Raw genomic sequence first — 27,999 nt, forward strand, 5'->3', positions numbered from 1 at the left:
TAACCAATCAAAACCGAGAGAAAATTAAAAAAAAAAAAAAAACGCGTGAAGAAAATTATTAACAATTTCCCTATCTGGATGGCTGATGCTGCTCCTTTCTCCCTTAATCCAAATCGGCAAATTTGGAATACCCAAGACTTTTGTCTCTTTCTCTCAAATTTCCTGTGAAAAAAAAAAAAAAAGAAGGAAGAAGAAAGAAAAAATGCTAGCAGACATGAATGCCCCAGGAGTCAGGACACTGGACAAGTAGCTAACTATCTTAGTTCAGTGTAATTAAATTGTATTCTTGTTACAGATTCTCGTACAATATTAATTCAAACAAGAATTCAGGCAACTTATGTTCCCAAGGACATTATTTAAAAGCCATCAATAAAATTTAAAATTTATGTTAATTAATTTATATAAATACTTAAATATAACACTTAAAAGATTTAAAATTTAAATTACAACAGCAGCTTCTTCTCTGTCACGAGATTATGATCTCTTGTGAAAAAAAAAAAAAAAAGGCAATTAGTCGTGTGTGTCGGTCTCAAAATCTGATCTACTAGGCCTATAAAAGAAAGAATATCCTCTCAGCTTCTACAGCAGCTTTCAATGGCTTCCTCCTTTTCAAAATTGCCTTTCCTCCTCTTCACCATTTTCTTCTCTTCAACTTTCGCTCTCAACACTACTTCAACAACGTCTCTAAACTCCAATTTCTCTTCCATACGAAAATTTTGCCAAACCACTCCATACCCAGATGCTTGTTTTGATTCATTGAAGCTTTCCATTTCAATAAATATCAGTCCCAACATACTTAACTACCTCCTTCAAACACTCCAGAGTGCATTATCTGAAGCTGGAAAGCTAAGCAATCTATTCAATAATGGTGGAAGTGGAAATATTGTTGAAAAACAAAGAGGAATAATGCAAGATTGCAAAGACCTCCACCAAATCACACTGTCTTCCTTGAAAAAGTCAGTATCAAGAATCCGAGCAGCTGATTCACGGAAGCTAGCGGATGCAAGAACCTATCTCAGTGCAGCTCTCACAAACAAGAATACTTGTTTAGAAGGACTAGATTCTGCTTCTGGTCCATTGAAACCTATTCTTGTGAAATCTTTGATTAATACTTACAAGCATGTCAGTAACTCTCTTTCAATGCTCCCTAAGTCAGGTCCTAACAAAAAAGGCCATTCAAATCGTCGACTACTGGGATTTCCAAGCTGGTTATCAAGAAAAGCTTGCAGGATTTTGCAAAGCACTGATGATGAATACGATCCGAGTGAAGTGCTCACTGTAGCTGCTGACGGAACAGGAAATTTCAGTACCATCACTGATGCTATAAACTTTGCTCCAAATAATAGCAATGACAGAATAATGATCTATGTTAGAGAAGGGATTTATGAAGAGAATGTGGAAATTCCAAGCTACAAAACCAATATTGTTCTGCTTGGAGATGGAAGTGATGTCACTTTCATTACTGGCAACAGAAGTGTGGTTGATGGCTGGACCACTTTCAGATCTGCAACTGTTGGTAATGCTCAAAACCCCTAGCTCTTGGTGAAATTATGATACATTAGTACTATAATAGCACTAATGCTTTTCGGGGAAAAAAAAGAAAGAAAGAAACTTTGGTTTTGCAGATGGAATCCATCATCAGGCTTAAAATATTTGATTTATGACACATCATTAAATTTAACTCATTGCTTTTGTAACTTTATGTTGCAGCGGTATCTGGTGAAGGCTTTTTGGCTCGGGATATAACCATTGAGAACAGGGCAGGGCCAGAGAAGCGCCAAGCGGTTGCATTAAGAGTAAACGCAGACTTCGCTGCACTGTACAGGTGCACAATCAACGGTTACCAGGATACATTATATGCCCACTCCTTTCGACAATTTTACCGTGAATGTGACATATCTGGGACCGTAGATTATATATTTGGGAATGCTGCCGTGGTCTTCCAGGCATGTAACATAATCTCCAGAATGCCAATGCGGGGTCAGTTTACAGTAATTACAGCTCAATCTCGAGACAGCCCAGATGAGTACACTGGAATTTCGATACAGAATTGTTCAATTCTTGCGACAGATGAACTGTATGACAACTCAAGGAGCGTTAAAAGCTACCTTGGAAGGCCATGGAGGCTGTACTCTACAGCAGTTTTTCTTGAATCCTACATTGATGACTTTATCGATCCTACGGGATGGACAAAGTGGTCCGGTGATCAAGGATTAGACACGCTTTATTACGGAGAGTACAATAATTATGGGCCACGTTCAGGAACGGATCATCGAGTTACTTGGCCTGGCTATCATGTAATGGATTATGATGAAGCCTATAATTTTACTGTCTCAGAGTTTATTACTGGTGGAGCCTGGCTGGATTCTACCTCATTTCCATACGATGATGGGATTTAAATTTTGACAGATAATACAACTTCATTCTTCGCCTTTCTAGTCTATTTCTAATATGGCAATGAGACTCTAGCCGAGTGACCTACACGAAGGCCGTGAAAGACGATGAATGTAGATAAGAAAACTTTTTACTTTACAGGTCAGACCTACATGGATCTCGAGTCGTGTCTTGTTGTAGGTTCCAGTTTTCAAAGCTTAATTTGTACTCTGTAAGGGTATAAAGTGCAAACTTCCAAGCAGAACTGTCCATGCAAAACCGTTGACTTGCTTTTGTTTAGCTTAAAATTTTCTTCGGGAACATAATCGAATAGTGGAACAAAAATACGTACGGCTGTCGTTTTTCATCTTTCAAATGTTTTGTAAAACTATCCAAACGATTTCCTCGAATATTTCATTATAAATATCTGTCGGTGAGATTCCTTCCGTGACTAAAATGCTGATAATAATTTCAAACAAGGAAACACAATGGTGGGCATTTGGAGATTTCTGGACCCAAGGCTTCGAGATCTATTCCTCTGTTCTAAGTTTTGTTTTGGTTTAGTAAGTAGCCTTGAACATTTCAAGTCTACGGGCTGTCTTTTTTCAACTAAATGGATGCAACATGTTCTTCGGTCACCTGTAGCCTTTCCGCACGCCTTTGCTACTTGCTTCGACAGTAGCCATCCATTCTATTTCTACCCGAAGATAGCCGTCTCTCTCCAAGCTTGATAGGCCTCCATCATCTTTTTTGGACTCGAGAGCCCAGAAAAGGTAATATAGAGGGCCCATTATGCTACATTTCAGATTGCCAGTTCGAAGGTTCCCCATATATAGAAACAAGAACATTGGCATCCGACTTCTTGGTTAAAAGTTTCAAACCAGTCGGCGGTGAGACCATACCATATGCTAACAAATTGGCACTCTAATTTCCTTCCTTCTTGTAGGCTCGAGTACCCTACAATCCAATTATTCACTAAATCCTTCTCTTTTCAGTCATAGACGGAAAGATAATTGAAGACAACTGCACCACGAAATGCTATTCAAACGCACTCCGCAGTCAACCCCAAAAGAGGCTGGTGAAATCCAAAATGGTCCTAGATTATAGCTCTAGATTACAGACAAATCAGACATGTAGTAAGCTGATAAACAGTGGCAGATTCAAGTGAAAAGGTAAGATGTTCACAAACACCTTCACATATTGAAAAATAATAAAATTAAAAAAATAAAATTCTCCTAAATATCCCACATTCTGGAAACAAAGTTGATAAATTTGTTAATAATTTTTTTTTAATATTAAGTGAACACTCCTAAAAAAATTGAATCCACCAAGGTTGATGAAATGAAAATATTAACTTATAAATGGATAATATGATCAACAATCGTTGCCAAGATCATAAAAACAGAATTTTATGCTCTTGGGAAGGAAAAAAAAATACATATGGACGTGACAAATGAATATTCTGAAGAATAAACCATTTTACATAACTTTTCTACTATCTATCAGACTAAACCATAGCATATATTAGCCAAAAATTACAGAATTTGAGTTTAGCAAAAAAATTTGAATGAGCATCGCTACCTCCCTACAGGAGATTGTCGAGCTGTGCTTCCAGTTCTTCTATGCTCACCATGTTGATGATGTTTTTTTCCTCTGGAGAATACTCTGCTTTTAAAACGGATAGGACTTGGATATGGGCTTCCACAATATTTGTCCTGCATTAAATATAAGAATCACCTTATTTTGTTGTGAGATAAGCCGCTAAAGAATCTGAATCATTCAAAATTTGCTTCAAGATTGTCTACCATGTTCTGACCGATTATAAAACATTAAAGAACAGGGAAATCTTTGATTAGGTCATTCATTTTCCTCGAAACACGACCATAAAGTTTCAGTTGAATTTGAATCAGTATCTTACTTAATTGGTTTGAAAAGAATTGTTCTTGTTGATGGGTTCTGTAAATAAAGTTTCATCTTGGCTATCACCAATGGAAGTTCTTGCTGAATAGCAGAATGTACCTGTTTAAGAATGTAAATCATCAATTTGGGGAATCTAAATATTGAAATCATTAACAGATTTGTAACCAAGAATTGCAATTTTAATTCAAATAAGATAATCAGGGAAATTATGCGTCTCGATGCACTCTAAATATAGACAATTTCATATGCATGCAACAGTAGTATGAATCTATCTGACAAGATCAGCCTTCTACTATCATTCCTAATTGAAGGGTATTAAATAATTAGTTCAAAAGAAAAAAAGAATTATTGGCATCAATTAAAGATATTGCAAGAGGGTAGACTCATTCATGCTATATATCAGCCTATTAGATAAAGGGGCCTCACGATTGTGAAGGTTGAGCAGCAACGATGGAGGGATTGCAAGCTAGAATTGCTCCTTAAAACCATATAGACGAACCATATTTTGAAGCATAAACTGGCATTGTATTAATGCTATATTACGGCAGAGATATCCTAAATTACTGTTTATACTTAAAATTTTAATCATGCCCCCATTCTGTCTTGGACCAGTCCTCCACAGTGGGAGTTGCTTCATGCTTGTTGCAATTGGCATTCATGTAGATGGGAGTTATTTCTATCATGGCTTTCCTTTATAGATACATAGAGATACATATGTTATATGTTCATATAGATATGCACATACATTACATACATAAATAATGTTTGTTTGTATGCATGCATGCATACATGTATGTTTCCAATAAAAAAGCAATGGCATTTTATTATGCAGTAGGGAAACCCAGCAAGGCTGAGAAAAATCTTCAAAAACCAAAGCAAACTCTACCCACCAAATAGCCTGGGAAAACATGAAATCAAAATGTGACAAACCTTCTGAACAAGTTCAGCCACCTTTTCTGGTGTAGCAAAGGCTTGCTCCTTGAGTGGCTTGGCCATAACTGAGTCTCTTTTTTGATTCTGAGTACTAGAAGATAATGCAACTTTTACAGCTGTTACCTGTAGGAATAAATTTAAACCCTTATACTTTTATTCATTAGTCAAAGCTGAAAAAATTCCATTACCATCAAAGTTATGCTTTAATTCAGGGAAGAAGATGAATACAAGGTATTCAGTTAAATATCACATAGCAAGGTAAGTAAATACTCGAATACAAGCTGAAATTTCTGACATTTCAACTGGTGTTAATTACTTTTTCAAACAATTCCAATCAAAGGGATCTAGTCTTATTTCACTAGCAAGAAATATCTACTCTTTTCTGATTCTAATATCTTAAGTTGTGAAAAGACCATTTAAGGAGAGAAAAGATAACCTTGGTAACAAATGAAAGCATAGGATCCACTACTTGCTTAGTGACTGCCATAATAAACTCCTCACAAGCTGCTTTTAAGCTTTTCTCCAGTTCCTGCAAGTAAATGAACACAAAACATACCTTATAATATTGATGGCAAAACAGAACCCCAGTATTCAAGCCTTGAGATTATCAGATAGCAAAATCAGAGCAACAAAAGCAACAGTTGCTGAATGCAGAATAGCATTAATTCATGGTGAATTATAACTAAAACAATGCCCAAGGCAACAAAGTGTTTCCACAAAAAGGGGGAAAAAGAGGAAAAATAGGGAGGCGGCAGTGGGAGTAATTTGTAAAGTAATCGCAGGACAACTTCACAAGAACATAGGTAATTTGCTAATAATCATTTGCTTTAGAAACAAGAGATTTAAAACTTCGATTATTATTTTAATAACTTTTCACAAACTATGCAATTTCTTGTCTCCTAGCCCTAAGCATTTATGTGTTGGTTGAAAAATATTTTCAGCAACACATGCACCCAAAATGGCACATGCCACTACTGTAAAATATATTTATAAGGTAAAATGCTAACCTTCTTGGCATCTACTTGACTTTCCAAAACACGGGGAGATAAGGTCCTTGCTAATGATGTTGATCTGGACCAGTCAAATAATGAGGCCTGACCTCTAAGTATCCGTCTCAGGTGCTCCTGTCAAAGGCATTTTAAAACAACCATGGCTTTAATTCCATGTAAAAGAAAGGTAAAATATGAATGATGCTAAAAAGCTTGCAAAAATGAAAACACCAAGCAGTGCATGTCAGTTAAAAGAAATTTAGCCTCAGAGAAACTTACCAGCAAATGAGAGAAATCAAGTTCTTTGTGTGTAACGGAGAATTCTATGTCAAATGGTGCTATCTACAAGGCCAAAACACATTCAAAGTTATATCCTATTAATTATCAATTGAATGACTAGAAAAAGAACAGAGAGAGAGAGGAATAAGAAAGATAACCTGTTCTCTTAATATCAGAAGATGCTTTATAAGGAAGAGCTGCCCATCCATTGGTGTGGATCTCTTTGCAATTAGTTTGCTTGCTTTCTATACACAATTGAGTGATTAAAAAGAAGGACAAATGCAAATGGTTAGAAATCCAACCAAGCCCACAGCATGTTTGAGAACATGCTCCAGAGCAAATAAGCCTGTCAACTTCTTCATAGAAGGGATAAAAACTAATCCGAACATAGAAATGGTATAAGTATATAGCATGAACATTCTTGTAAAAGCATGAACATTCTTGTAAAAGCAAAGAACTTAAGGCCTGGAACAGTTTGATTAAATGTTTGTTCAGCTAACTTACTTGAATCGAGACAGAACAAACTTCCACAACTTCCTGAGAAAAACAGCACAAATTAATCCTGTAACAGAATAAGCAAAGAAGGGCATCTACTTTCAGAAATTCAGTAGACAAGAAACTAAACAAGGGTGATTATCCAAAGATTCAAAGCACCTGTGCCAAGCCAGTGAAGACTTCTGGTTCCAAACAACGATATAATTTTGAAAGAATAGATATGGTTTTCTCCAATGGTGGATACCAAGTTTTGAATACATCTGGGTTTGCATCAGTCTGCAGACCAAAACAAAAAATTAATGCAGATAATAGCGTTAATTATGGCATAATTATATTTCAAAAAGGGAAAACAGAAGGTGAGATTCTAGCAGACACAATTAAAGTGCTAGTGCTACTAATCAGGCCAACATCAATATCCAGACATGTTAAAGCAGCTGTGATACCTCATTAAGTGCTGATCGTAACAAGTCTGCAAGTAAGTTTTGGATATGCATGTTGTTTGCTAACCAACTGGGACAACCCACACTCAACAGATGCACATCTAATACAACAGGATGACAATTCCATTCCCGTTCAGCATGAGAAACCCAATATGCTAATTTTTCCCCTTTATGTTGCACAAAATTTTCTTTATAGGAAAAGTACTCATGCCACGCATGTATATCTTGCATGCTTAATCTCAATCAAGGAATTTAAACAATGAAGCAGCAACCCCATGTACAATTGCTAGGGTGTTCAATAATCCAACAAATTGTCTAAATACACACAAACATATAATGCAACACTTGAGTCCAAGCAGAAGAGGGGGAGAATAACTCAACACAAATTGTAGAAATCAAGTTAGGTCCGATAATGATGATTATAAAGAGCATTTATATAAGGGTCTGACTTAGAAACAATAACTTTGACTTGCAGGAAAGTAGCTTCACAATTTGAAATTGTCCAAATATGAAGATCCGCTACAAATGATCAATTATCTATAAGCTGGGAGAAGAGAAAAAGTGTTAAGACTTGAGAATTTACAGAAGCAGTTTCTGACTTCACATCTGCAGAATGCTCCAGTTTAGCAGGGTAATCCAAGTCTTCATCAAATGGGATATAATTCGCAATCTGTGTAAGAAAGAAGACAATGATTCAAGTAAAATCAAAAGCAACAGGACAACATTAGGTTCAGTGTTGGGATCTGTGGCACTAACCCAGCCATGCACAGTCCAATTGAAAAGCACAATACAATTGCTCCCAACATTGTAAACACGAAATGCAACTGTAATTTCTTTTCCAATCTCAAACGATGGGCAAGTAAAACAATTTGTTCTTCCAACACCACAGAATGAAGTCAAATGCATATACATGCATGCACATATAAGCAATAACAAACCTCATCACGGATATGTGTTCGAGCACGAAAAGTCAAGCGTTCATGAATGTCTGCCAAAATTCTTTCTAGTGTAGGGCATAACCCAGCCAATGACTCACTCCTTCTACTGAGCTGTTCTCCCAAGACTTCAACTTTGAGGATATCAACCAGTTCACAAAGGAAATCAACATCTGTTTCATGAATCAGTTTTGGCCGCAATGTGTCATACAAGTAAGTAGACCTGCAACAAAATCCAACTTAGTAACAAACACAAAACATTTATAATTAAGTCAAACTCTGGGATATTATTTTGATTAATGTCCATAAAGCAAAATTAAGCCACCTAGTAAGGAAACAATAAAAATAGGAACAGAGATAATGAAGCTCTACAACATTGGGTTACAAGAGTACTTACAAAGGATCTATTAATGGTGCCAAACTTGAAACATCCTCTGAAGAAGATGGGAAAAAATGTTCAAAGAGTTGATGTTCAAGTTGACAGACCTGCAGTTATGGGAATGTGTAGGATGCAGTTAATAAAGACAGTATATGTTTCTTCAATTTAAAAACACCAATCCATATAGAAACTAAACAGTTGGCATAGATTTTATCATCTCTAAATGTTACCAAGCAAAATAAAAAAAGGCAAAAAGTGCAAAACCCAAATAACAAGTTTTGCTTCACTTAATCAGAAGTTCCAAGAATCATAATCATATTCAGCTACTAAACATGAGGACGGTAAGTTTACTATACCTGCATTAAGTAAGCACATCCTGATCGAGTCAATGCTGGCAAACCCTCTTTCTTGGCAAATTCAGATATTCGCTGATGCACTATGCCTTTTATCTAAAAAAGCACATATTAACAGATACATTAAGAACCGATTTGAATATTGAAATAAATGGTGCATGTATGTGAGAGTGTAACACATCATCCACGCACCAAAGAAAGCCTCTGTTCACAGTACAATTTATGGCATTCTGAAAGAATATGAACATATTCTTTCCTTGATGCTCTGCTTTCAATTTCCTCTAATACTGGCTTAAGCTGCAAATGCTTAAAACTATTAGTTACCTCAGCTGAGGGGGAATCTAATTGTAGTATACAATCCCATTTCATATACAAGAGAAGAGATATAACTCTACTTGCTATTAAGTTGGGCAAAAATTCAGATATGTATACATGTGACAGCTTTCAGAGCAAAAAAAGGAAATCATTACCTCACTAGCAGCTGCCTTGAAACGAACATAAATTACAGATGCCTCAACACCCTCAGAAAGAGATGCTTTGTTGCCACCACTGCTCCGAAGTGCAGCCTGGACCTAAAGCGGGAAAAAACAAGCATTGGGAGGCATTCAATCCATCTATATATGCGTACCTATGTACATAAATTTCATCTAAAGGTGGATATTTTACCTGAGAAGAAGCACTTTTGATAACAGAAAGCACATGAGAGCGGATCATACCTAGGGCCCGAGACTGTAAAAACATGTTTCTGGAGTTTTAGTCAAAACATCTATTCATCATGAATGCATTTCATTCACTTTACAAAGCAGTCCATAAATTGTTACCATCACTTCCTTACCTGGAGTTGATGGAATTTTAGCAAATAAACACTGGATTCTGCATATTGTGGATTATTTTCAACATACCTACAAGGACAAATCTTCAATTATGATAAAAAATTTTAATTACATATGCTCACCAGAAGGACAATTATTACACAATTGTTAACCAGTTTGCACAGTTGGACTAAGTTCATATGCAAACTTACATTATGCACTCATCAACCCGTTTAAGAAGTGGAAGAAAGTTCACGTTTCCAACATTCATGTTTGGAGAATAAAAGTTCGAAGTAATCTGTATACAAGAGGAAAAATTAGACAAACCATGAATTTCAAAACTATTGCACCAACAGAATTTCGTCAAGACACTTAAAATTAAACAAAAACCCTATAATAGGCTAATAAGCAAAGACAAGGAAGTAACGTATAAAGTAAACTGATCTCTAGTTAAGATAGCATTCAAACCTTACATTCTCCAACTCATCAAAATACTTGAGCTTACTGCGAAGTGCTTCAGCAAACTCAATCAGCCTTTGCTTCTCTATAACCTGCAATGAAAACAAGCTAGTGAGGCAATCAATAAATCAACTTAAACCAAATTTTCCATCTCAAAAAGAAGTGGATTACACCGACTAAACATAAAGCCGAAGTCAATAAGCTAGAAACAAGAAGATGAAACTAAATTCCAAGTCATACAAACAAAATCATACCAATCGATCACATGCATCATGAAGAGTTTTAGTTTTTGTTGCTACTGCTTGGTGTTGCAGTTGTAGTTCATTAAATAGGTCCAAGGTTTCATCCACCTGCACAGAAGCATTAGATAGCTTTAAAATCTTGAGGAAAATATATATAACATAATAAATAGCTAGCAACACAACTGATAATGCATGGAGATATAAAACACAAGATGAACATACTTGTCGAAGTATATCATCACAAGTCTGTATGCGGTCTGTTAGAGTATTGACATAGTGCTGATACTTCTCCTCTGTCTAAAGAAAGAGAAACAATGAGATGCAATAAACAAATATCCAATAAAATTACTCATGATCATATATGTTGCAACAAGAAATTGCTACAAACCTCTGACCTCATGGCCAATTCAAGATCTGTGAACCATTTATAAAACTGTACAAAAAGAGCAGAAACAAGAAAAAAGAAGCAAATGCTTTAGATTCAATTTTCATGGATGTAACAAAACCCTAGTAGAACTAGATCATTCAAAGAACAAAACAATGTAGCCATCCACAAAAGTTTAGATCTCCAATTCACACAAGAAATACAATAAAACTAATATACCTGATTTGTATTAACTAAAATTGCTTCAATAGCTTCAGAATCACCGAAATTGTTATCCTTTGTAGAAACAGACAAGCCATTATCTTGCCCGGAGGTTTGCTCTTGAGCCTAAAACAGCATAATCCATACATTTTTTACTAAAACATTAAGAATGCCATTTAAAAAAAAAAGTTACCAACAAGCAATAGAATTCCTCACCAAATTCGCCGGAAACGGCCGTTCCGCAACTGCATGAGATAGCATCAGTATTGCTCCTTGCTGCTGCTCCGTCAAAGGCGCATTCTACGCAAACAAAATGCCAAAATAACAAAGAAATTAAATTAAACATAAAAAATCTAAAATAGCGCTTCCAGTTCTACTCCACAGATCCGATCTTCAAACTAAAAGGTTTTCAACTCTTCAGATTATTATTAATATAATAATCACATTTCGGTTACTATTACGGTTTCCGTGAAGAGATCGGATCTTTTGAAAATTTAAGGTGAAATGAGAAAGTGAGAACGAAATCAAGACAAATAAGTTAGTCGAATAACATAGTTACAAGTTTAAATTTTGACGTTCACTGAGATAAAATAATATGGCAGATCTAAACTAGATGAGGTTCAAATCGTGAAGTTGAAGGCAAACATTTTTTGTGTTCAAAGAGTAAGTTTAGAAGGAAAAGAAAAAAAAGAAAGAAACCTGCTCCCAAGTAGAAGTAAAGTTGTAGCCTTTGGAGATGGCTCCAGATTTGGGGAGGTTCGGAGGTGTTGCCGCCGGATTCATTGCCATTCTATCTTTTTCTTTTTTATTTGGGGCGGAGGGGGTCTGGTTCTGATGTACCAGACGGACCTTAGCTAAATTGCTCGTTAAACGACGCCGGTAATTGAATCTAACGCATTTTTAAAGCCGATGTGTTGTGGCGAAGCGGTCAAGCAGACGACCTTTCGAGACGCAGTGTTTTTTACCCCATTCCATTTTAACGTTGTTGTTTTCAGTCACGGTGATTTTTTTTTTCCTTTTTCCGAGATTTATCGTAATTCGTATGTCCTGTCTTAATAAAATCTTTATTTCGTTAAAAAATGCGTCCTTCACACACGTAAAAATTTTTTAAAATTACTGTAATTTATTACCGAAACATTAAAAAAGATATATTTTAAAGGCATTTTTTCCTTTTTTTTTAATCTAATAAGGAATTTTATTGTTGTAAATGGTTTTTTTTTTTTTCAAATTTTAAGGACACTACTGATAGGAGCAAGAGCTCAAACATAAATAACTTGTTTTGGTTCTCCATTAAAAGAAATTTAATCCTTGCAAAATGGAGAACAAGAAATTTGGCAAGCTTCATTGCAGACAAAAAAATTACAGATTTGTGGTAGCCGCAGAAGCAGTCAGCTACAGAAACATATTGATCAATAAAAGGAGCTTGATCGGGTTTTGTTTGGGAAACAATGAGCAGAAACAGGTCAGTCCTTGACATCAGCAACACCTCCTGGAGAAATCTGAAATCGAGCTTCAGCCTCAGCCAAGCAAGGAGAACTTATTACTTTACAAATGCGCTCCTCCCCTCTTCCCTTTCGGAGAGCCAGTCTATTATTATCAGTGAGAGCTTATTAAATTTCAAAAAAAAAAAGTAGCAAGGAAAGGGGAAAATTCAGCCTTCTGTAACAAACCTTGTTGTGGAAGCATGAGCCATGATGTTACCGCCAATAGGCTTAATTTGAGGTCCAGCAAAGATTGCTGAACCATCCACTTGGGCAACTACTTGGTTTGTAATTACGACAGCGACACCAAACTGCAATCACAGACAATGCAAGGAAAAAAATTGATAAATATTAGTGATACAAAGGGCCCAATTCCATACCTGGGGTATCTCAAACCAAAACGTTTCAAATACATGATAGACATTAGACTGATAGCAGTAACCATAGCATGAAAGCAATTCATTAACTACACTACTACAAACGAAGATGTAAAAGCCTTACCTCATCTGCCAACTTCTGAAGGCTCCTGAGGAATTTTGCAAGATGCATTTGTCGGGCAGAAAGTTCACCCCTACCAGTAAAATCTGTTCTGTAGAGAGCAGTAGCACTATCTACTATCATAAGTGCAAACCTGCAGAAAAATCCATCAAATGATCAATCCGGTCAACAGCTAGTTTAGCACATGTATACTAGAGATAAATTCCTCTTGATACGGATTAATGTGAACAATGTCAAGCAAAGGAAATGTTTTCATAACACCTTGTTTCCACCATCATTGAAGCTGCTTCAAGCAAAAGCCTCGACTGATGGTCAGTGTTATATGCTCTAGCATAGGCCACATTCTCCAAGACATCAGCACCATTCAGTCCAAACCTGCAGCATTCAACTGTTTTACTATCAATACTGCATACAGCAAAGTAGCATGGCCATATCAAGGTAGCCATGTAATCACCTCTCCGCTATTTGTAAGAGTCTTTGTGGTCTGAATGTGCCTTCAGCATCTATGTACATTGCTTTTCCCTCACCGCCACCTTGATCTAATGGAAGCTGAAATATCAAAGAAAATTAGAAGCATGCCTTGCAAAATTGACTTTCTGAATAACACTAACAGACAGATTATTGCAAATTTGCAATAATATAAACTGTTAGGGGCTCTGGCAAGCAAGCTGATGTTAGCCAGTAAAACACATAGTATGTGCAATATACATGAGCTACAATCGTAGGGCATATGGGTATTCAGTTTACTCATCTGAATAAATTCAAATTCTTGTTTCATTTGGTCACATGTCATTACAAATACTGAAATATCATGTATGGCAGTAAAATTCAAATGCAGAACACAGCCATAGCTGCCAGGAAAATGAAAAAGAAAAGCTCTTACTTGGCATGTGACACACAATGTGTGACAAAGCTGAGTCTTTCCAGAACGGAACTCACCATATATCTCGGTAATGGATCCTGTCTCAATACCACCTGTCATATAGAAAACCAAGTGAGCATGTAATCATACAGAAAATTAATTAACTAGAACAAACATTAATTTACAGTTCTTAACCAGTTGAACAAGTAGTCAATTTCGAGAAGTGTTTAGAATCAAAGTCAAACAAAACTTCACAAACATCAGAGCATATGTACCTTCCAAAATTTTATCAAGTTCACTTGACCCAGATGTTATCTGAATTATCTCCAGCCGCTGAGCATGGAGCTGGCTAGCACTGGTGAAACCCAATGGGACCAGTTTGGAAGCTGTCAAGAACCATGGAAGAATTGAACATATTAATTTCAAATCATTTTACAAATTATAGTAATGTCATCAACAAAAATTGAATAGAACAAAAGTGTGGAAACAGTATACCTGCTTCCACAATCTTGTCAACTTTAGCTTCACTGATTCCTTTGATCTGAAGAAGATCTTTCCTTGGGGTGTAAGCAACAGATTCAACCGTGCAAAGACCTGCATCCTTAAGCTTCTTTACGTCCAGGGACGCAATGCCCGATGCCTTTAAATGAAGATAAAAATAAGAATAATATCTATAACTTTTATTAAAGCCACAACATGTAAGAGGATTTCAAGAAAAACAAACAAAAGCCAAACTTGTCAAGAAACCCTAACAGGAAAACTACCCCACCTAACGGGCGATCTAGAGAATATAACCTATTTAGATTCATTTCTGATCTCTTCTAATATAGGTAAAAATGGGGAAAAAACACGATTTTGAAAAGAACCCATGCTGAAAAGACAAAAGCAGTTAAAGTGAGAAAATCCATTTTCGATTTTCAGGATATTCAAAAGAATGTACAGTCATTTCTTTTGAAAATCTGGACAAATCAAGAAAAGGAACACCTTTTCGGAAAATTGGGAAAAAAACCACATAGAAATCGTCTTAATTTCTAATAAAATTGAACAAAGGAACAAAATCTTGAATATGATTTGTTTTCACCTGAAGTTGCTCTACAGGGAACGGGCCATGCTGCATCTCCTCAAGCTCCTCGTCTTGTTGTTGTTGAACCATCTTCTGCTTTCTCTGTTGCTCCATTTTATCGCTGACTATACAACGCAAGGATCTATTAGAGCCCAAAGCCTGGAGAAAGAGAAGGCTAACAGGGAAAGGAAATGGAAGGAAGAGAAAGGAAAAAGAATGATTGTGGAGGGAAAGGAAAATTTTTTGAAAGGAGTTAAAAGGGCGAAACAAAAGACTGTGGAGTGGAGACTTGTCCGGCAAGTTCGGAGCTTGTTGGGTTCTGTACATTGAAAGGGGCAATGGGCCTTTTGCTTGGTTGCGGCTAGCCCAAACGAAGTAGAGAAGGAATGATTTACTAGAAAAAAATTAGGGACCCTCTTAGTCTTACTTTTTGCAAACGAATTATCAGCGGCAATTCGTAAATGCTTAGTTCGTTGCTTTGCTAGTGTATAAATATTGGTGCAACTTATTGTATTATACAATCTGATGTTTATATGAGTTGACATGATGTTAATGCTAATATTTGGAGGTCATAAGTTGAAAAAAATTTATGAGCATAATATTTTTTTCAATAAGATAAATATAAGATAGAAGTTCATATTAGAAAATTAAAAAAAAAAACTTATTAAGTGATAAATTATACACCCTTTTGTGGCTAAAAAATATCTTATAGAATTTGATCAATGGACGTGGTAGCAATTGGGCATTCGGCTAAAGCAACTTTGGTGAATGAAGTCCATAATTGTGTGGCTTGCGGCCCAAAAGACAAAGCTACGATTGATTTTGATATGCCTCCCTGAGCAAATTAAAAACCCACCACGCAGCCAACCACCCAGGTTGTTTTTTTAGGCTAATAACAACCCAGGTGCTTAAAGCTAAAGCATGAGCCTCTTAGTCATGGTTCGATGATGGCTTCAGTTCAGCTAGATGCCGATGAAAAAATTTATGAGAAAGGGAGACAAATAGAAATTACACACTTACACAAAAAACACACAGGACACGGCCAACGATGATCATTTTTATGGCATTTAAAAGAGCTTTTTCCTGCTTATAACGAAAAAAAAAATTCAACTGATGCATATATTGATGATGATACAATGTGGCAGCCATTTAAAAAATTACAATTGGTAGAAGAAAAAGGATAGGCAAAAATGAATTTAAAAATAAGGGAAGAAAGAGAGAGAATGGGTATTTACTTCACAAAAGGATTCACATTGTTATTCAACAGAATTATCAACTTGTGTATTTTCTTCACAAAGGTCAGTCTGTAACCCACTAGGAACAATTGTTGGAGAAGACCACTGATCTGGCACCATGAGAAAATAAGCAGTCATAGCTTTTCTGAATCGTTTCTTGTACTGTTGGGCCGAGATCACAGTTGGAGACTCGTTTTTAGTACCCCCAAGTATGCGTGAGGCCTTCACCAAAGTTTCAAGGTGCTTGTCCCATGTGTATTGCCTCATAAAATCAATTACTCCAACAACAAGCTCATGTTTTTCCTCATCCACACCAACCAGTAATGAGTAGTCCATTACATCAATTAACTGTGGCAAAATGTACATAATTATTAAGAAAAAAATATAAAGCCAAATAAATAGCCATTCAACTCATATGCGTAATAGTAAACATAATGCTGTGGGAAAAACCCAATCCTACATTACCAAAATATATGCCGCACCACCAGAAACAGAGGCTTATAAAAAGAATTAAAAATTAAAAAATAAAAGGCAAATCTTCAAAATAGCATGTGCAGCCCCGTGACATCAAAATGGGAAGTCAAATTGCAACTTACAGCAAGAAAGGAAGTGTCATTCCAGACAGCCCTCTCTAACAACCGCTTCGCCTTGCTTCCAACAAAAATTGGAGAAGTCAGCTTTGCTTCAATCAAATTCTGATCCAGGAGAACTTTGTTGCTGCCACTTGTATCAGGATTATACCTTGATCGAGAAGATCCTTTAAGGTCATAAAGCCTTGTAACATTACGCCTGAAGAGAAGATTTTCCATCACCAAAACATCCATTTTTAACTCCTTCCCTCTTTTAAGGTGCTTTGATGAAACCTTCAAGACAATGAAAAAAAAAAAATCATGGTAAATTTATCACAAAATAAGAAAAGCCCAATTTAGGTTTGAAACTTGGATTCATTATAAATTAAACATAATGAAGCAGATAAAACTTGAAAATTTTCCACAGCAAGTTGCACTTAGGCTGCTCATTTCTCGGGCTTTATAACATCAGAATGTCAAGTGTTAACACAGCATATTTGAACAAAAATCTAAACCAAAGTTGAGGCTCATTTTAAATCAGTGAGGAAATGCACACACACAAACACATATTCCTAAGCCATCACATTCTGAAGCAGAATGAAAAAAGGAAGAATTGCCAGATAACCAAAGAGTGTTTCAAAAATGAATTGGAAAGTGAAGTTTACAAGACAGGAAAAGCAATAGATAACCAATGCTGTGGGCAACTAAAAATGAAAATTTTGCCTGGAATTATTAGCCAAAACTTCACTCATGAAATTCAACTACTCTTCATACAGGCTAGCAATTTAACCTATACAATTACATGGGTAACAAATAATACCTGATATATACCCAAAATCTTTGCCAGGCAAGTTGGGCTTCTTTTATTGATTGAATCAGACAAATACTCGAAATAAGCTGGTCCAAACTTGATGAATGATACTAGTTCTGTCTTTGTAACTTGTTTAATGATAAATCGATCATCTAAAGTTTTTGCAAAGAAGACATTGCTCTTTCCACCTTGTGCACCCCACTTCTTACAACGACTTAGAGACCGTATAAAATCCAGCTCAGAAGGGCAGCAAGTCCTCCTCAAGCTCTCAAACCTCTTTGCATAATAACAGGTTATGGAATACTTCACCTTCCCAAGGGGTCCATCATCTGTAAAAGAAACTCTGGCATGCAAATCCTTTGTGTACAAGAGAGGGTCAGAAGCCAGGGAGCTATGTGACCCTGGCAAAGACAAGATACTATCGTCACCAGATCCAAAACTTCTGTAAATATCAGATGATGAGTCACTAAAAGAATTAAGTAAGAGCAGATTCACTGAATCAAAAAGTGACGATGAAACTGCAGAATCTGCAGCATCTTTTGGTCTCTCCAACTCAGACATCTGTGAATGATAGTCTGATGAGACAAGTGCATATGCTATAATACTAGTGGGCTCATCATCATAAACAGGCACTACAGTGTCGTTAACACCAATGGGAAGCAGCAGCCTGGCACCGCTTTGTCTTTCCAACTCCCTAAATGATGAGACATAGACTGGATTATACTCGCTGATACTGAGCTTTTGAGCATTGAATGAGGAATTCTTGTTAAATGAACTGTAGAAATTTAGAAATGGCATGCTTGCCCAGCTGATAGACTTCTCCATACTTTCAGGTTCCTTAGTAGGCAAAACAGACTGAGGAAAACGAGCCACTTCTATTTCATCACAACCAGTAGTACAATTTCCCAGATCCAAATTTACTGCAGTTGACGGATCTGTCACAACCAAATCAGGAACAGTGTAACCATTCTCCTTAGGAGCTATACTAGCTGGGTGACTTTCGCCAGTCCATGCTACCTCAAGGGTGTCAGATAAACTTGTCATAATTGGAAATTCCCCTTCTGACAGAGCCTTTCGTAAAACTTTTCCAGATTCCAGAGAACCAGCTTTCTCACTGGTATTTGCACTAGAAGGAAGAGAAGGTTCAGTCTCCTTCCAGTTATTTAAGTCCTGGTCCATGCACTTTTCTTTGTAATCTCCGCCTAGCTTGCTAATTTCACCAGTATTGCCTCCTTGATTTATGTTTATATCAGGCTTGGTCTCAACTAGGGACAAGTCACAACTACTAAAGGCTTTACTTGGCTTGGGACTGACATTCATCTCAACAAGCTTCTCCATGGAGCTCACAGGCTTCAATTGAAGCTTTGAGATGGAACTGCTCACAACCTCCTGGATATTATTGTTAATTGAACTATATGCAGGTATCAGCCGTTGGTCCCAAACATAAGAAAGAAAGAGTATTTGCCTCTTTAATTTATTGATCTCAAGAATGTCAATAACAGGTTGATCAACTTTCACCTTCTTAAAAAGTGCTTCCTGTAAAGATTCCTAAGGAAAGAGTAAACAGATTAGAAACCAGACAGCATATCAGGCCAATTTTATGCATAAAAGAGAAACAGATTTATCACTGGGTTAAAATGCTGGACAGATTGGTTACTAATGAAGACAACCAGACAGCATTTGTCACTCATAAGGAATGAGGGGAGGATGCAGATTATGAATTTCAAACCAGCTACCTGAAATTCTTCTCTATCCTTTTGCAGCATTGCTTCCAGTTCTTCGATACACATTCTTCTTTCAGGTGCCTTTATGCCACCATCTTGGGACCGTGAACCTAATAATTTCTCTGAAATCTTTTGAAGAGCATTATGTATTTCACTAAAAAGGAATTCTGCCCTGTTACGTACCTGCAAAACAATAAATGACCTTGTAGGTGTTATCTGATTCAAGAATAGCTTTATGAACTAGAACAAGGATTTATGATATTCAAACCTCATTTGCTTCACTTTGTATCCACTCCTGATTATCATAACTAAATTCCAGTTTTGGAGGTGGAAGACAAACAGAATTAACATCAATGGAAGCATATCGAAAACAAGCAACTGTTCTCCCAAAACTGCAATGGTAAAACAGTACAATCAGAGGATACCAACAGCCAACCAATATGCTTCATTTGATAGTTTGTAAACACCTTTTGCATTTTTTTTTTTTCGCAATCCATATTCCATACCATTAATTAAGCCTATCCTTTCCATCTCCTTCATGGCCAATAACCCTCCTTATCCAGAAGGGAGTAGCTGGCTTGGGGAGTGCATCCTAGGAGTTAAGGCAATTAGGCACTTACTGTGGCAAGGCTTCCTCTGGTGGTTCCTAAACATGGAAACCTCATTACAAAGTTATATGCCCTTGACCTTCCTCAGTTGCTCAACTAAGCAATAATCTTGTTTTCCTGTTCTTTTAGGCCAGTAAACTATACTATGTAAGAATAGCAACAAGGAGACTCGAGAACTAATAAGGGCACAGGAATGTAGCTAGGCTACCTGGATGTATCCACTGATGAGTAATTTATTTCAGAAGCAAACTTAAACCATCTATGTCCCAAACTCCCAAACGGAGCACAACAGCCAAATTCAAAAGTCAAATGGATTTTTTTGGGGAAATAAGTTCAATGTATTTTCCCTTTTGCAAAATTAACAAACACAACTAATGCGCATGTGTATGCGTATAGACAAGCATACATGTGGAGTTGGGTGACTAGTGTTGTGCTAGGCCTAGGGATTTTTACACTCAGTAAGTAAACATAAACCACAAGAGGATCAAATAAATCAGCCATATTCCTCTTTGGTTAAACAATGTAGCTCATGCTTTTTGACCATGAGCATTAGAAATACACGGTTAATCCAAAAATTAACAAAGCAAGTTAAGTCAGTCTCATATTTCTGCATGCAGTATACCCAGGCAACATTCATATGTGTAATATCAATTGTATCACCGTACTGGTGCAAGTATTTGCATTGAAGACCTAGGCAACTCATAAATCAGTACTATCTAACAGATACAATCTATGGAAGGATGAATGCTGATACTCATTATCTCACCCAAAAAACACCAAAATGGCACATAATATTAAATCAATGACTTACAGGGAAAGCAAATTGATTGCTTATAGACTACAGAGAATAACATAGACTAAACAGAATAGGCAGACCACTCTTCCAGAAGAGCCATCTCTGCAAGTGATCACTCCTTTCAAAACAGTTTATCCTTTAATATACTTAATACTTCATATTTCTTAAGTAAAAACTTACCCATAGAATCGAAGACAATCTCTGTGAAGGGAATGACCGCAGCATGCAACTCTGCTAGCAGCTGCATGGTTAGAAAAGCTCAGCTCCAAAAATTTCCCAAAGGATAAACCCCAAGCAGCATCAGACATTACAACTCTTCGAGTGGCTGGAGGGAATCCATTGGTCCGAGGGCATTGCAAGCACCTATGCCACATCCAAATCTTGCCTTCCCGCTCTCCTGGTAAGGGATGCTCTTGTAGTTTCTTAACAGATATCGTCAGGCTACCTTGCCGATGAGTATAACAATGAACATGTGCCTCAGATGGCATCTCACATGAATGACAACAGAAGCTCTGATAAGAAGAATCTTAAGTTGTAGTCATGAGAAGCATAGGTAGGATAAGTTTTCTACATGAAATAACAACAATAACAATTACCTGATCAAACAGATGATCTTGTAAAAACCGGCCCAAGGGCTTATCAAAGCTCCCATAGTATTTGATTCGAAAGAGATGGGACCATTCACACACAGTGCCCTTCCACACACAACGTGTTGATAATGATACCAAAATGCTCTGGTGGTCTGAAGGTGATGGAGGAAACTCTTCCTTCGAGGAACCCACCTCTTCATTGTTACAAGTCTCTTGTTTTGAGGATGCCAGCTCTGGGCCACCAAGATTAATTGCAGTCAACATATTGCCACCACCTTGCTCCGGTCCTTCTGTTAATCTTTGACAAAGAGAAATGAACTGGTCATCTATTACAGCTTCTCCACTGCTACTTGTTTTGGTCTGAACAGATTCTTTAGGATCCACTCCATCAACCTTGCTAAATGCATGATTTAAGGAGGGAACATTGTTATAAGAAGAGATATCCTCCCTCGAAGCAGAAAGTGAATTGAAGGAAGCAACAGCATCAACAGAGTCTGAAGCAGATTCCTTGAACAAAGTCTGAGTGTGATCTTTTGACAAGGAAGATAAACAGGCCCCTGTAGATTTGCAAGGGGGCTCACTATTGGCAGATGGTGGTCTATCTGAGATAACAACTTTGTTGGATTTCTGCAATTCGTTTATAGGTTGAGAAACCATGGGCTTCCCAGAGGATGGGATGGAAAAACCAGGTATGATGGAAATAGACCTGTCAATACTTGATGGTTTATCAGGTAAGGCAACAGTTATAGGAGACTTTAGAGGGAGCTCTGGGAGCGTAGCACCTTCATCAGCTAGAAATGATGTCTCAAGAGCCAGGTGATAAGCTGCAAAAACTCCATATTGGACCACATGTTTCACCTTTTTCAACTCATCTCCATTGGCACCCTTGAGTAAAATCTGAAACAAAGTAAGCATTGGACCCATCTTAGCACTAAACATTTTTATCTTGCAAAAGAGGTTACAAAATAACAAATGTACTTTGTAGGTATACAAGTGGCATGGCACGACCCACCAGAGCTTTATTCAGTCACTCTATGCTTTTTACTATCCTAACAGTTGGGAACCAAACTGATTGCAAACAACCACAATAGTTTATGCTACATTATATTTCAAAGTTAATCCAGAAATTATGCATGACAAAAAGTACCTAAGTGGGCTATTGCTCCACACGATGCCCTAATTGATGTAGTTGCAGATGGTTTGGAGGAGGTGAATATTAAAAGGCATGCTAAGATGTCAGATTTATGGAGAAATAACAGATGGGTTCTTCCACCTGCAAGTTATAGGACCATCCAAAAGATACAGGATATGGCCAGAGTTTCCCTTATTCATATTAACAGAGGAAGTTGATCGTCACCTGTTAATAAAGGGAACTGATACTTCAGAAGAACCTGAGGATGCTTAAAATAAGAAAAAAAGGTGTTTCATGATAGAAAATTTTTAGAGGAAAAGCATGTTATCCTCCAACATTGTTACTTGCTTTTAAGTGCAGAGTGCAAACTAAAGAGTTCATAGTGAATAAAAGTATCATAGTGAAGAACAAATGCAAGTTGTGCTCAGATGAAACTCAGCACATTGGCCCTTTCTCTGATTGTGGTTACTCCAGGTAGATTTGGATAAGTATTCTACAAAAAAGCAGCATCAGTTGGCAGCATGGACGGCAATAGCTGTATATTCAATATGGGTGTAAAGGAAGAACAGTGTTCAACAAAGTGCAAACTGATTTCTCTGCAATTTAATGAAAAGAATTGCAGAGACAAGGTTAAAATACTGGACTCAGGTCAAAGATAGCGAATGAATGTTGAGTATACTTCCATGATTGCTCATTAATTTCGGAAAGCCTCGTCTTGTACCTAAATTAGGTTTAGCAGATGGTTGTGTTAGACCTTTTTTTTTAGTTCCTCTAAAGTTGTTTATGTTTTCCATGATTGCTCATTAATTTCGTAAAGCCTCGTCTTTTACCTATTTTAGGTTTAGCAGAAGGTTGTGTTAGACCTATTTTTAAGTTTCTCTAAAGTTGTTTATGTTGCTGAGTATATGGTGTCTTTAAGACTGTGTTCTAACTTTTGTGAAACTAATGCACCTACAATTACTGTGGAAAACATAAAAAAATAAAATATAACCTAAGTAAAACATATAATAACAAGCTCTACTTTTAACACAAAAGTTTTGATAATTAAATGTCATTATGATCAGCAACTTTTACTGGAAAGGTTTTCAAATTACAAACAGATTTTGTATCTAAATACTAACGCATGGATATGTGTGTCATGTATTATGAAAAGACTTACAGTATAACCCAGAGGCTTTGGGCAACCCTCAAAAAACATTAGAGTCTTCGTCAATTTCTTCCTACCTTGCCTAGCACTTTCATGCTCCTCAAGAAATTTCTCCACATGGAACACATCACAATAACCAAGCTTCGGTGATGTTAGATGATCAATAGATGGAACTATTTGAGCACCAGTGCAGCGGGCTATGCGCTCTAAGAGTGGCCTCTTAATATTGAGAACAAGCGATATGTCTTTGGCAAGAAGGTAATCTTGGGCATACCCAGACACAGATTTCTCCACCAAAAGAACATTAGGATGATGTGCATCAATTTTAGCAACTGCCATCTTCAAATGGTCCATTTCCTGAAAGGAGGGTAGGCTCATAAAAAACATATTAGACTTAGTTGCTGCATGTTCCACGTAGTGGGAATCCAAGGAAGGTCTCCTCGCTTTAACCCTTACTAGGAAACTAGGGTTAATTAACAAACCAAAACAGAAAGAAACAGTCAAAATTACAAACCTGCAGCAACAACGTATCAAAGCTTGACAAGTGGTTAGAAATGCGCTGATATTCCAAAGCGCCTCCAAGGATTAGAAAACGAGGTTTATCTATTTTTGATGTCATTCGTCGATGAGCCACATTTTTCTTACAAACAACTCCTTTAACCACAGCACTAGAAAAAAATTATTAAAAAAAAACCCAGAATCCTATCAGCATAATTAAACAGTAGATAGAAATAAGAACTACAGAACCTACAAAGCCTTCCAAACAAAGCATTTGCATTAATTATTAATTGTACTTTCTTTCCTATTAAGACAAATATATACCACTACCACCCAAAAGAAGTAAACAATCTCTTCAGATTATTTTCTCTCAGTTGCCTCAGATGAACATTAAGAATCACTGAAATATGTGAATAGTAAGCTACAAGTATGAGGGAAATTCACAAATGATAGCTGATCAGATATGTGAAGGGATGTGATTGTAGAAAGAACTTTAGCATATGTTCATGCACAATCAATTCAAGAATTATAATATATGCGCATCAACATGAGGAGGAAAAGAATATGAACCATTTGATATATCGGGAATTATCAACCTTTGACATGGAAGCTATATACAAACTGGAAGTAAATCAAACAATGCAACAACTAGACATTTTCAAGACCTAATGAGTGGAATGCTCATGCCATGAAACACGGTTAAATGTTTTGAAATCAATAATAGATTGATTACTAACAACAACAAGAAGCCATTTGTATGATTGGTCTGTCAGCTGCCACAAGCTAAGAATTATGAATTATCTAAAGATGCTCAATAAAAACAGGTGAAATGGCATTCTCATAGCAGAAGAATTAATAAGTTTTCAAATTGAGTTCAGTGATATTACCTTTCATTGCGACGCCCAGAAGCTATGCATTTAACTTTCACATATCCTCCAGGATCCATTCCTCCTCCCTTGCTTGTATCTGGCTTCAGAAGCGTTGCAGCTTCCCATGACAAAGATGTGATTATATCCAACCAACTCTCTCCACAATCCTCATCACCCACAGGGAGGTTTTCAACCTGCAAAAGCTGAGCTACCAAAGCTCTAAAATGCCCTTCTACCACATTTTTCATGGCCTGCCTGTGTTCCTCACCTGACTTATCCCTACTACGGTACTCCCCACTGCCAAAGCTATTTGAAGAGTGTAAATATCCCCATTCCCCTGCAGCACCCTCATAATCATCCTCATCATCAAATAGAGCAGCTTCTCTCTCATCCTCTTCATCCTCAGGCTCTGGAGGGAGCCACAAAAGCCCATTGTTCTCAAAATCCACAGGCTCAGCATCTGTACCATACACATCATAAGCAGGAGCTTCACCATCATCAACATTCCCTTGCTCATTTACCTTTTCAAATTTCTTGATTCCATCCACACTTTGTGTATCAAAATTCTCAGGTAATGGTGGACCACTCAAAGATTCTGCATCAATGTTCTCACCATCAGGATGGACTTTATCTGATCCATAGACACGGTCAATTCCATCAATGTTGATAGCGCCACAATAGTCTTCAGAATGAGCATACTGCCTTGATTCTGAATCTGAACGATATGCACCATAATCATCATCTTCATCATCACTCCTGGAACCAACAGTTAAGAAAGTAATAATTATTGATCAGTAGTTGAAAATCATAAAACAAAAGCATGAGAACTCTAGATTATGTATTCAAGTCAAGATAGGTTGTGTAATTTGGACATGAATTTACAAAGTAATACAAAACCATTGAGCAAAGAAGTAATGGCTAATCCAGACACAATTAAATTATGACTGATACATTGCTCAAACCCCTATCCCTTACCCCCTCTCAACAACAATTGCAAAAAAAAAAAAAAATGTAAAGGCATGTGAAATTCCGGAGTTAGATAGGTAAAAACACTTTGTGCTCACTCAAGAATACATTAACAAGGGGAAAGGTACCTGTTAACACAAAAGCCAAAATGGTTAGAAGTAGAATCTACTGCAGCTGACTTTGGATTTGTGCTTGTCCTAGATGTCTCATTGTTTTGTTCAGCAGCTGCATTCATCTGGGCAGATTCAGGAGGGCTAAGACCAGAATTATAATTCACACGGTGGTAGGGTCCAGTTGAATAGGGAGTAGAAGCAACAGTGCTGCTACTACTATTACAGGTGCCGCCAGACTTCGTACTGGCCAGGCTCGCGGCAGATGGTGATGGACTGAGACAAGGACTAGGTGCTTTGGTCCCATTATTAACAGGTACCATCCCCTTGCTCCCATTGCTTGAAGCAATAATTGCATACCCTAATCCTTTCCCAATCTTCCCAACCAGCCCTTGGCTCACCGGATGGGGCAGGAACAGAGTTCGTTGTACACTTGGCACAGAAAACTCGGCCACAAAGTCGACAATGATGCCTACGATTAAATACCGTAAATTGGGAGTCACATTCGTAGCATACCCTACAACTATGATCGGGCATCCAAAAATCCCTTGACACATTTGGCGGCTCACTCCTCCTAGGGATCCATGACTTAACTATGTCAACCAGGTCAGATAGTTTGTTGTGGGGGGTGCCCATGGACAACTATTCCACCTGATCCCAGTCATCATGATTCATTCATTTGCAACTATCACAACCACACCACAAAAGTTCAAAACCCCCAATACCCTGGCCATATCAAAACCAAAACAAATTCTTTAAAAAAAAAGTACAAAGTTAACATGTTTACGAAAAGAAATTCTGTTATCCGAAAGTGTAGGGAAAACTTAGATTGGAATTTACTTTACTAATAAAAATAAACTTAACATGTTAGACCACTAATTTACAATTACATGAAAAGCATAACATTAATCATACATTTTCAGAAGAAAATAATAAGAAAATTAAGATTACCTGGAATACCAGCACCTCGAATTCCAATATCCAAAAGCCCCAAATTTGAATCTCTTCTTCTTCGTCTTTTTCTTCTTCTTCAGTTATACTGGCGACTTCTCTTCACTGCTCGATCAAATAAACCACAAAATTCAAAAATTAATAAACTGATACTGATAAACCCTAAAAAATTATATTAATCATATAATTCTCTTTTAAGACAGATAAAAAAAACAATTTAATCGGATTAAAAGTTCAATTGGATCTTCTAGCAACCGAAAATCTCATCAACAAAACTGAATTGCTCGTTTAATTGATTAAAACTCAATTAGCACGTTAAATTTCTACTTGTATAACAATAAAATTACAATGAAACTGCCGAGCAGAGAAGAATCGCAATCAAAAGCCCTTAACCGCCACACTTAATTTCCTCGCAAATTTGACGGCTGTGATGAAATTAAATAAAATATACACGATTTAATTCTTCAAAAAGAAAAGGAATAAATTTAAAAAAAAAAAAACGAAGTTTTAAATTTTTATAAAAGAAAGAATTCTACCTCCTTACTTTCTTCGATTAACTTTTTTTTTTTTATTTTCGGTTTCCCCTTTCGCGTTTTCTTTTGTATTCCTGTGAAAAGTCTGTGCTTTTTGTTGGATCGTTCTCGCTTGTTTGTTAGCTTTTTTTTTCATTTGTTTTTCTTTTTTTTTTTTATATTAGATTTTAGTTATTTTCATTGTGAAAATAACAACTGTCCTTTTCTTTTCAGTTGAACCACAACCCGTCTGTTGATGATGATAATTTTTAATTCTTTTTTTTATAATAATTTTTTCCCAAAAAAATATGAAAATATAAAGGGGTACGTTCCCATACTTTTATTTTTTTATAAAATTTTCATAAATTTTTTAAAGATAATT

The 27,999-nt window shown here is 36.8% G+C and overlaps 4 protein-coding genes across 7 annotated transcripts; 1 reads left to right on the plus strand and 3 right to left on the minus strand.

Moving 5' to 3' along the window:
• Nucleotides 1-487: 487 nt before the first annotated feature.
• LOC111304145 (putative pectinesterase/pectinesterase inhibitor 12) lies at nucleotides 488-2,635 on the plus strand. The gene is made up of 2 exons (XM_022900662.2): nucleotides 488-1,516; nucleotides 1,711-2,635. The coding sequence occupies exons 1-2, from the start codon at nucleotides 595-597 to the stop codon at nucleotides 2,397-2,399; spliced, it is 1,611 nt and encodes a 536-aa protein (XP_022756397.2). The 5' UTR covers nucleotides 488-594; the 3' UTR covers nucleotides 2,400-2,635.
• Nucleotides 2,636-3,706: 1,071 nt separating this feature from the next.
• LOC111303024 (conserved oligomeric Golgi complex subunit 3-like) lies at nucleotides 3,707-12,070 on the minus strand. Of its 2 annotated transcripts, XM_022899015.2 has the most exons (25): nucleotides 11,895-12,070; nucleotides 11,412-11,495; nucleotides 11,214-11,321; nucleotides 10,998-11,042; nucleotides 10,832-10,906; nucleotides 10,622-10,717; nucleotides 10,382-10,459; nucleotides 10,121-10,206; nucleotides 9,932-9,998; nucleotides 9,763-9,825; nucleotides 9,567-9,668; nucleotides 9,289-9,393; nucleotides 9,100-9,192; nucleotides 8,762-8,850; nucleotides 8,368-8,587; nucleotides 8,013-8,099; nucleotides 7,149-7,265; nucleotides 6,999-7,031; nucleotides 6,653-6,739; nucleotides 6,495-6,557; nucleotides 6,234-6,350; nucleotides 5,663-5,755; nucleotides 5,224-5,349; nucleotides 4,292-4,392; nucleotides 3,707-4,088 (listed from the first exon to the last, which is right to left on the minus strand). In XM_022899015.2, exons 1-25 carry the CDS (start codon nucleotides 11,982-11,984, stop codon nucleotides 3,959-3,961), a joined length of 2,355 nt encoding a protein of 784 aa, XP_022754750.1. In that variant the 5' UTR covers nucleotides 11,985-12,070; the 3' UTR covers nucleotides 3,707-3,958. The 2 variants fall into 2 exon arrangements, with proteins under 2 accessions (XP_022754750.1, XP_022754751.1); XM_022899016.2 differs by lacking the exon at nucleotides 9,289-9,393.
• Nucleotides 12,071-12,461: 391 nt separating this feature from the next.
• On the minus strand, nucleotides 12,462-15,500 carry LOC111303025 (DNA repair protein RAD51 homolog). The gene is made up of 9 exons (XM_022899017.2): nucleotides 15,118-15,500; nucleotides 14,532-14,676; nucleotides 14,312-14,422; nucleotides 14,058-14,149; nucleotides 13,629-13,723; nucleotides 13,436-13,549; nucleotides 13,178-13,307; nucleotides 12,866-12,987; nucleotides 12,462-12,782 (listed from the first exon to the last, which is right to left on the minus strand). The coding sequence occupies exons 1-9, from the start codon at nucleotides 15,424-15,426 to the stop codon at nucleotides 12,659-12,661; spliced, it is 1,242 nt and encodes a 413-aa protein (XP_022754752.1). The 5' UTR covers nucleotides 15,427-15,500; the 3' UTR covers nucleotides 12,462-12,658.
• Nucleotides 15,501-16,176: 676 nt separating this feature from the next.
• Nucleotides 16,177-27,759, minus strand: LOC111303026 (1-phosphatidylinositol-3-phosphate 5-kinase FAB1A-like). Of its 3 annotated transcripts, XM_022899018.2 has the most exons (14): nucleotides 27,642-27,759; nucleotides 27,453-27,530; nucleotides 27,106-27,210; nucleotides 26,173-26,880; nucleotides 25,097-25,834; nucleotides 24,226-24,379; nucleotides 23,724-24,068; nucleotides 21,439-22,329; nucleotides 21,023-21,354; nucleotides 19,707-19,830; nucleotides 19,451-19,621; nucleotides 17,724-19,262; nucleotides 16,931-17,197; nucleotides 16,177-16,682 (listed from the first exon to the last, which is right to left on the minus strand). In XM_022899018.2, exons 4-14 carry the CDS (start codon nucleotides 26,709-26,711, stop codon nucleotides 16,356-16,358), a joined length of 5,427 nt encoding a protein of 1,808 aa, XP_022754753.2. In that variant the 5' UTR covers nucleotides 26,712-26,880; nucleotides 27,106-27,210; nucleotides 27,453-27,530; nucleotides 27,642-27,759; the 3' UTR covers nucleotides 16,177-16,355. The 3 variants fall into 3 exon arrangements, with proteins under 3 accessions (XP_022754753.2, XP_089598161.1, XP_089598162.1); XM_089742035.1 differs by lacking the exon at nucleotides 27,453-27,530; XM_089742036.1 differs by lacking the exon at nucleotides 26,173-26,880.
• Between the last annotated feature and the right edge of the window lie 240 nt (nucleotides 27,760-27,999).

This window comes from Durio zibethinus, chromosome 13, assembly GCF_047325235.1.
Source record: "Durio zibethinus cultivar Kanyao isolate XHJ-2024 chromosome 13, ASM4732523v1, whole genome shotgun sequence".
In the NCBI taxonomy this organism is placed as follows: domain Eukaryota; kingdom Viridiplantae; phylum Streptophyta; class Magnoliopsida; order Malvales; family Malvaceae; genus Durio; species Durio zibethinus.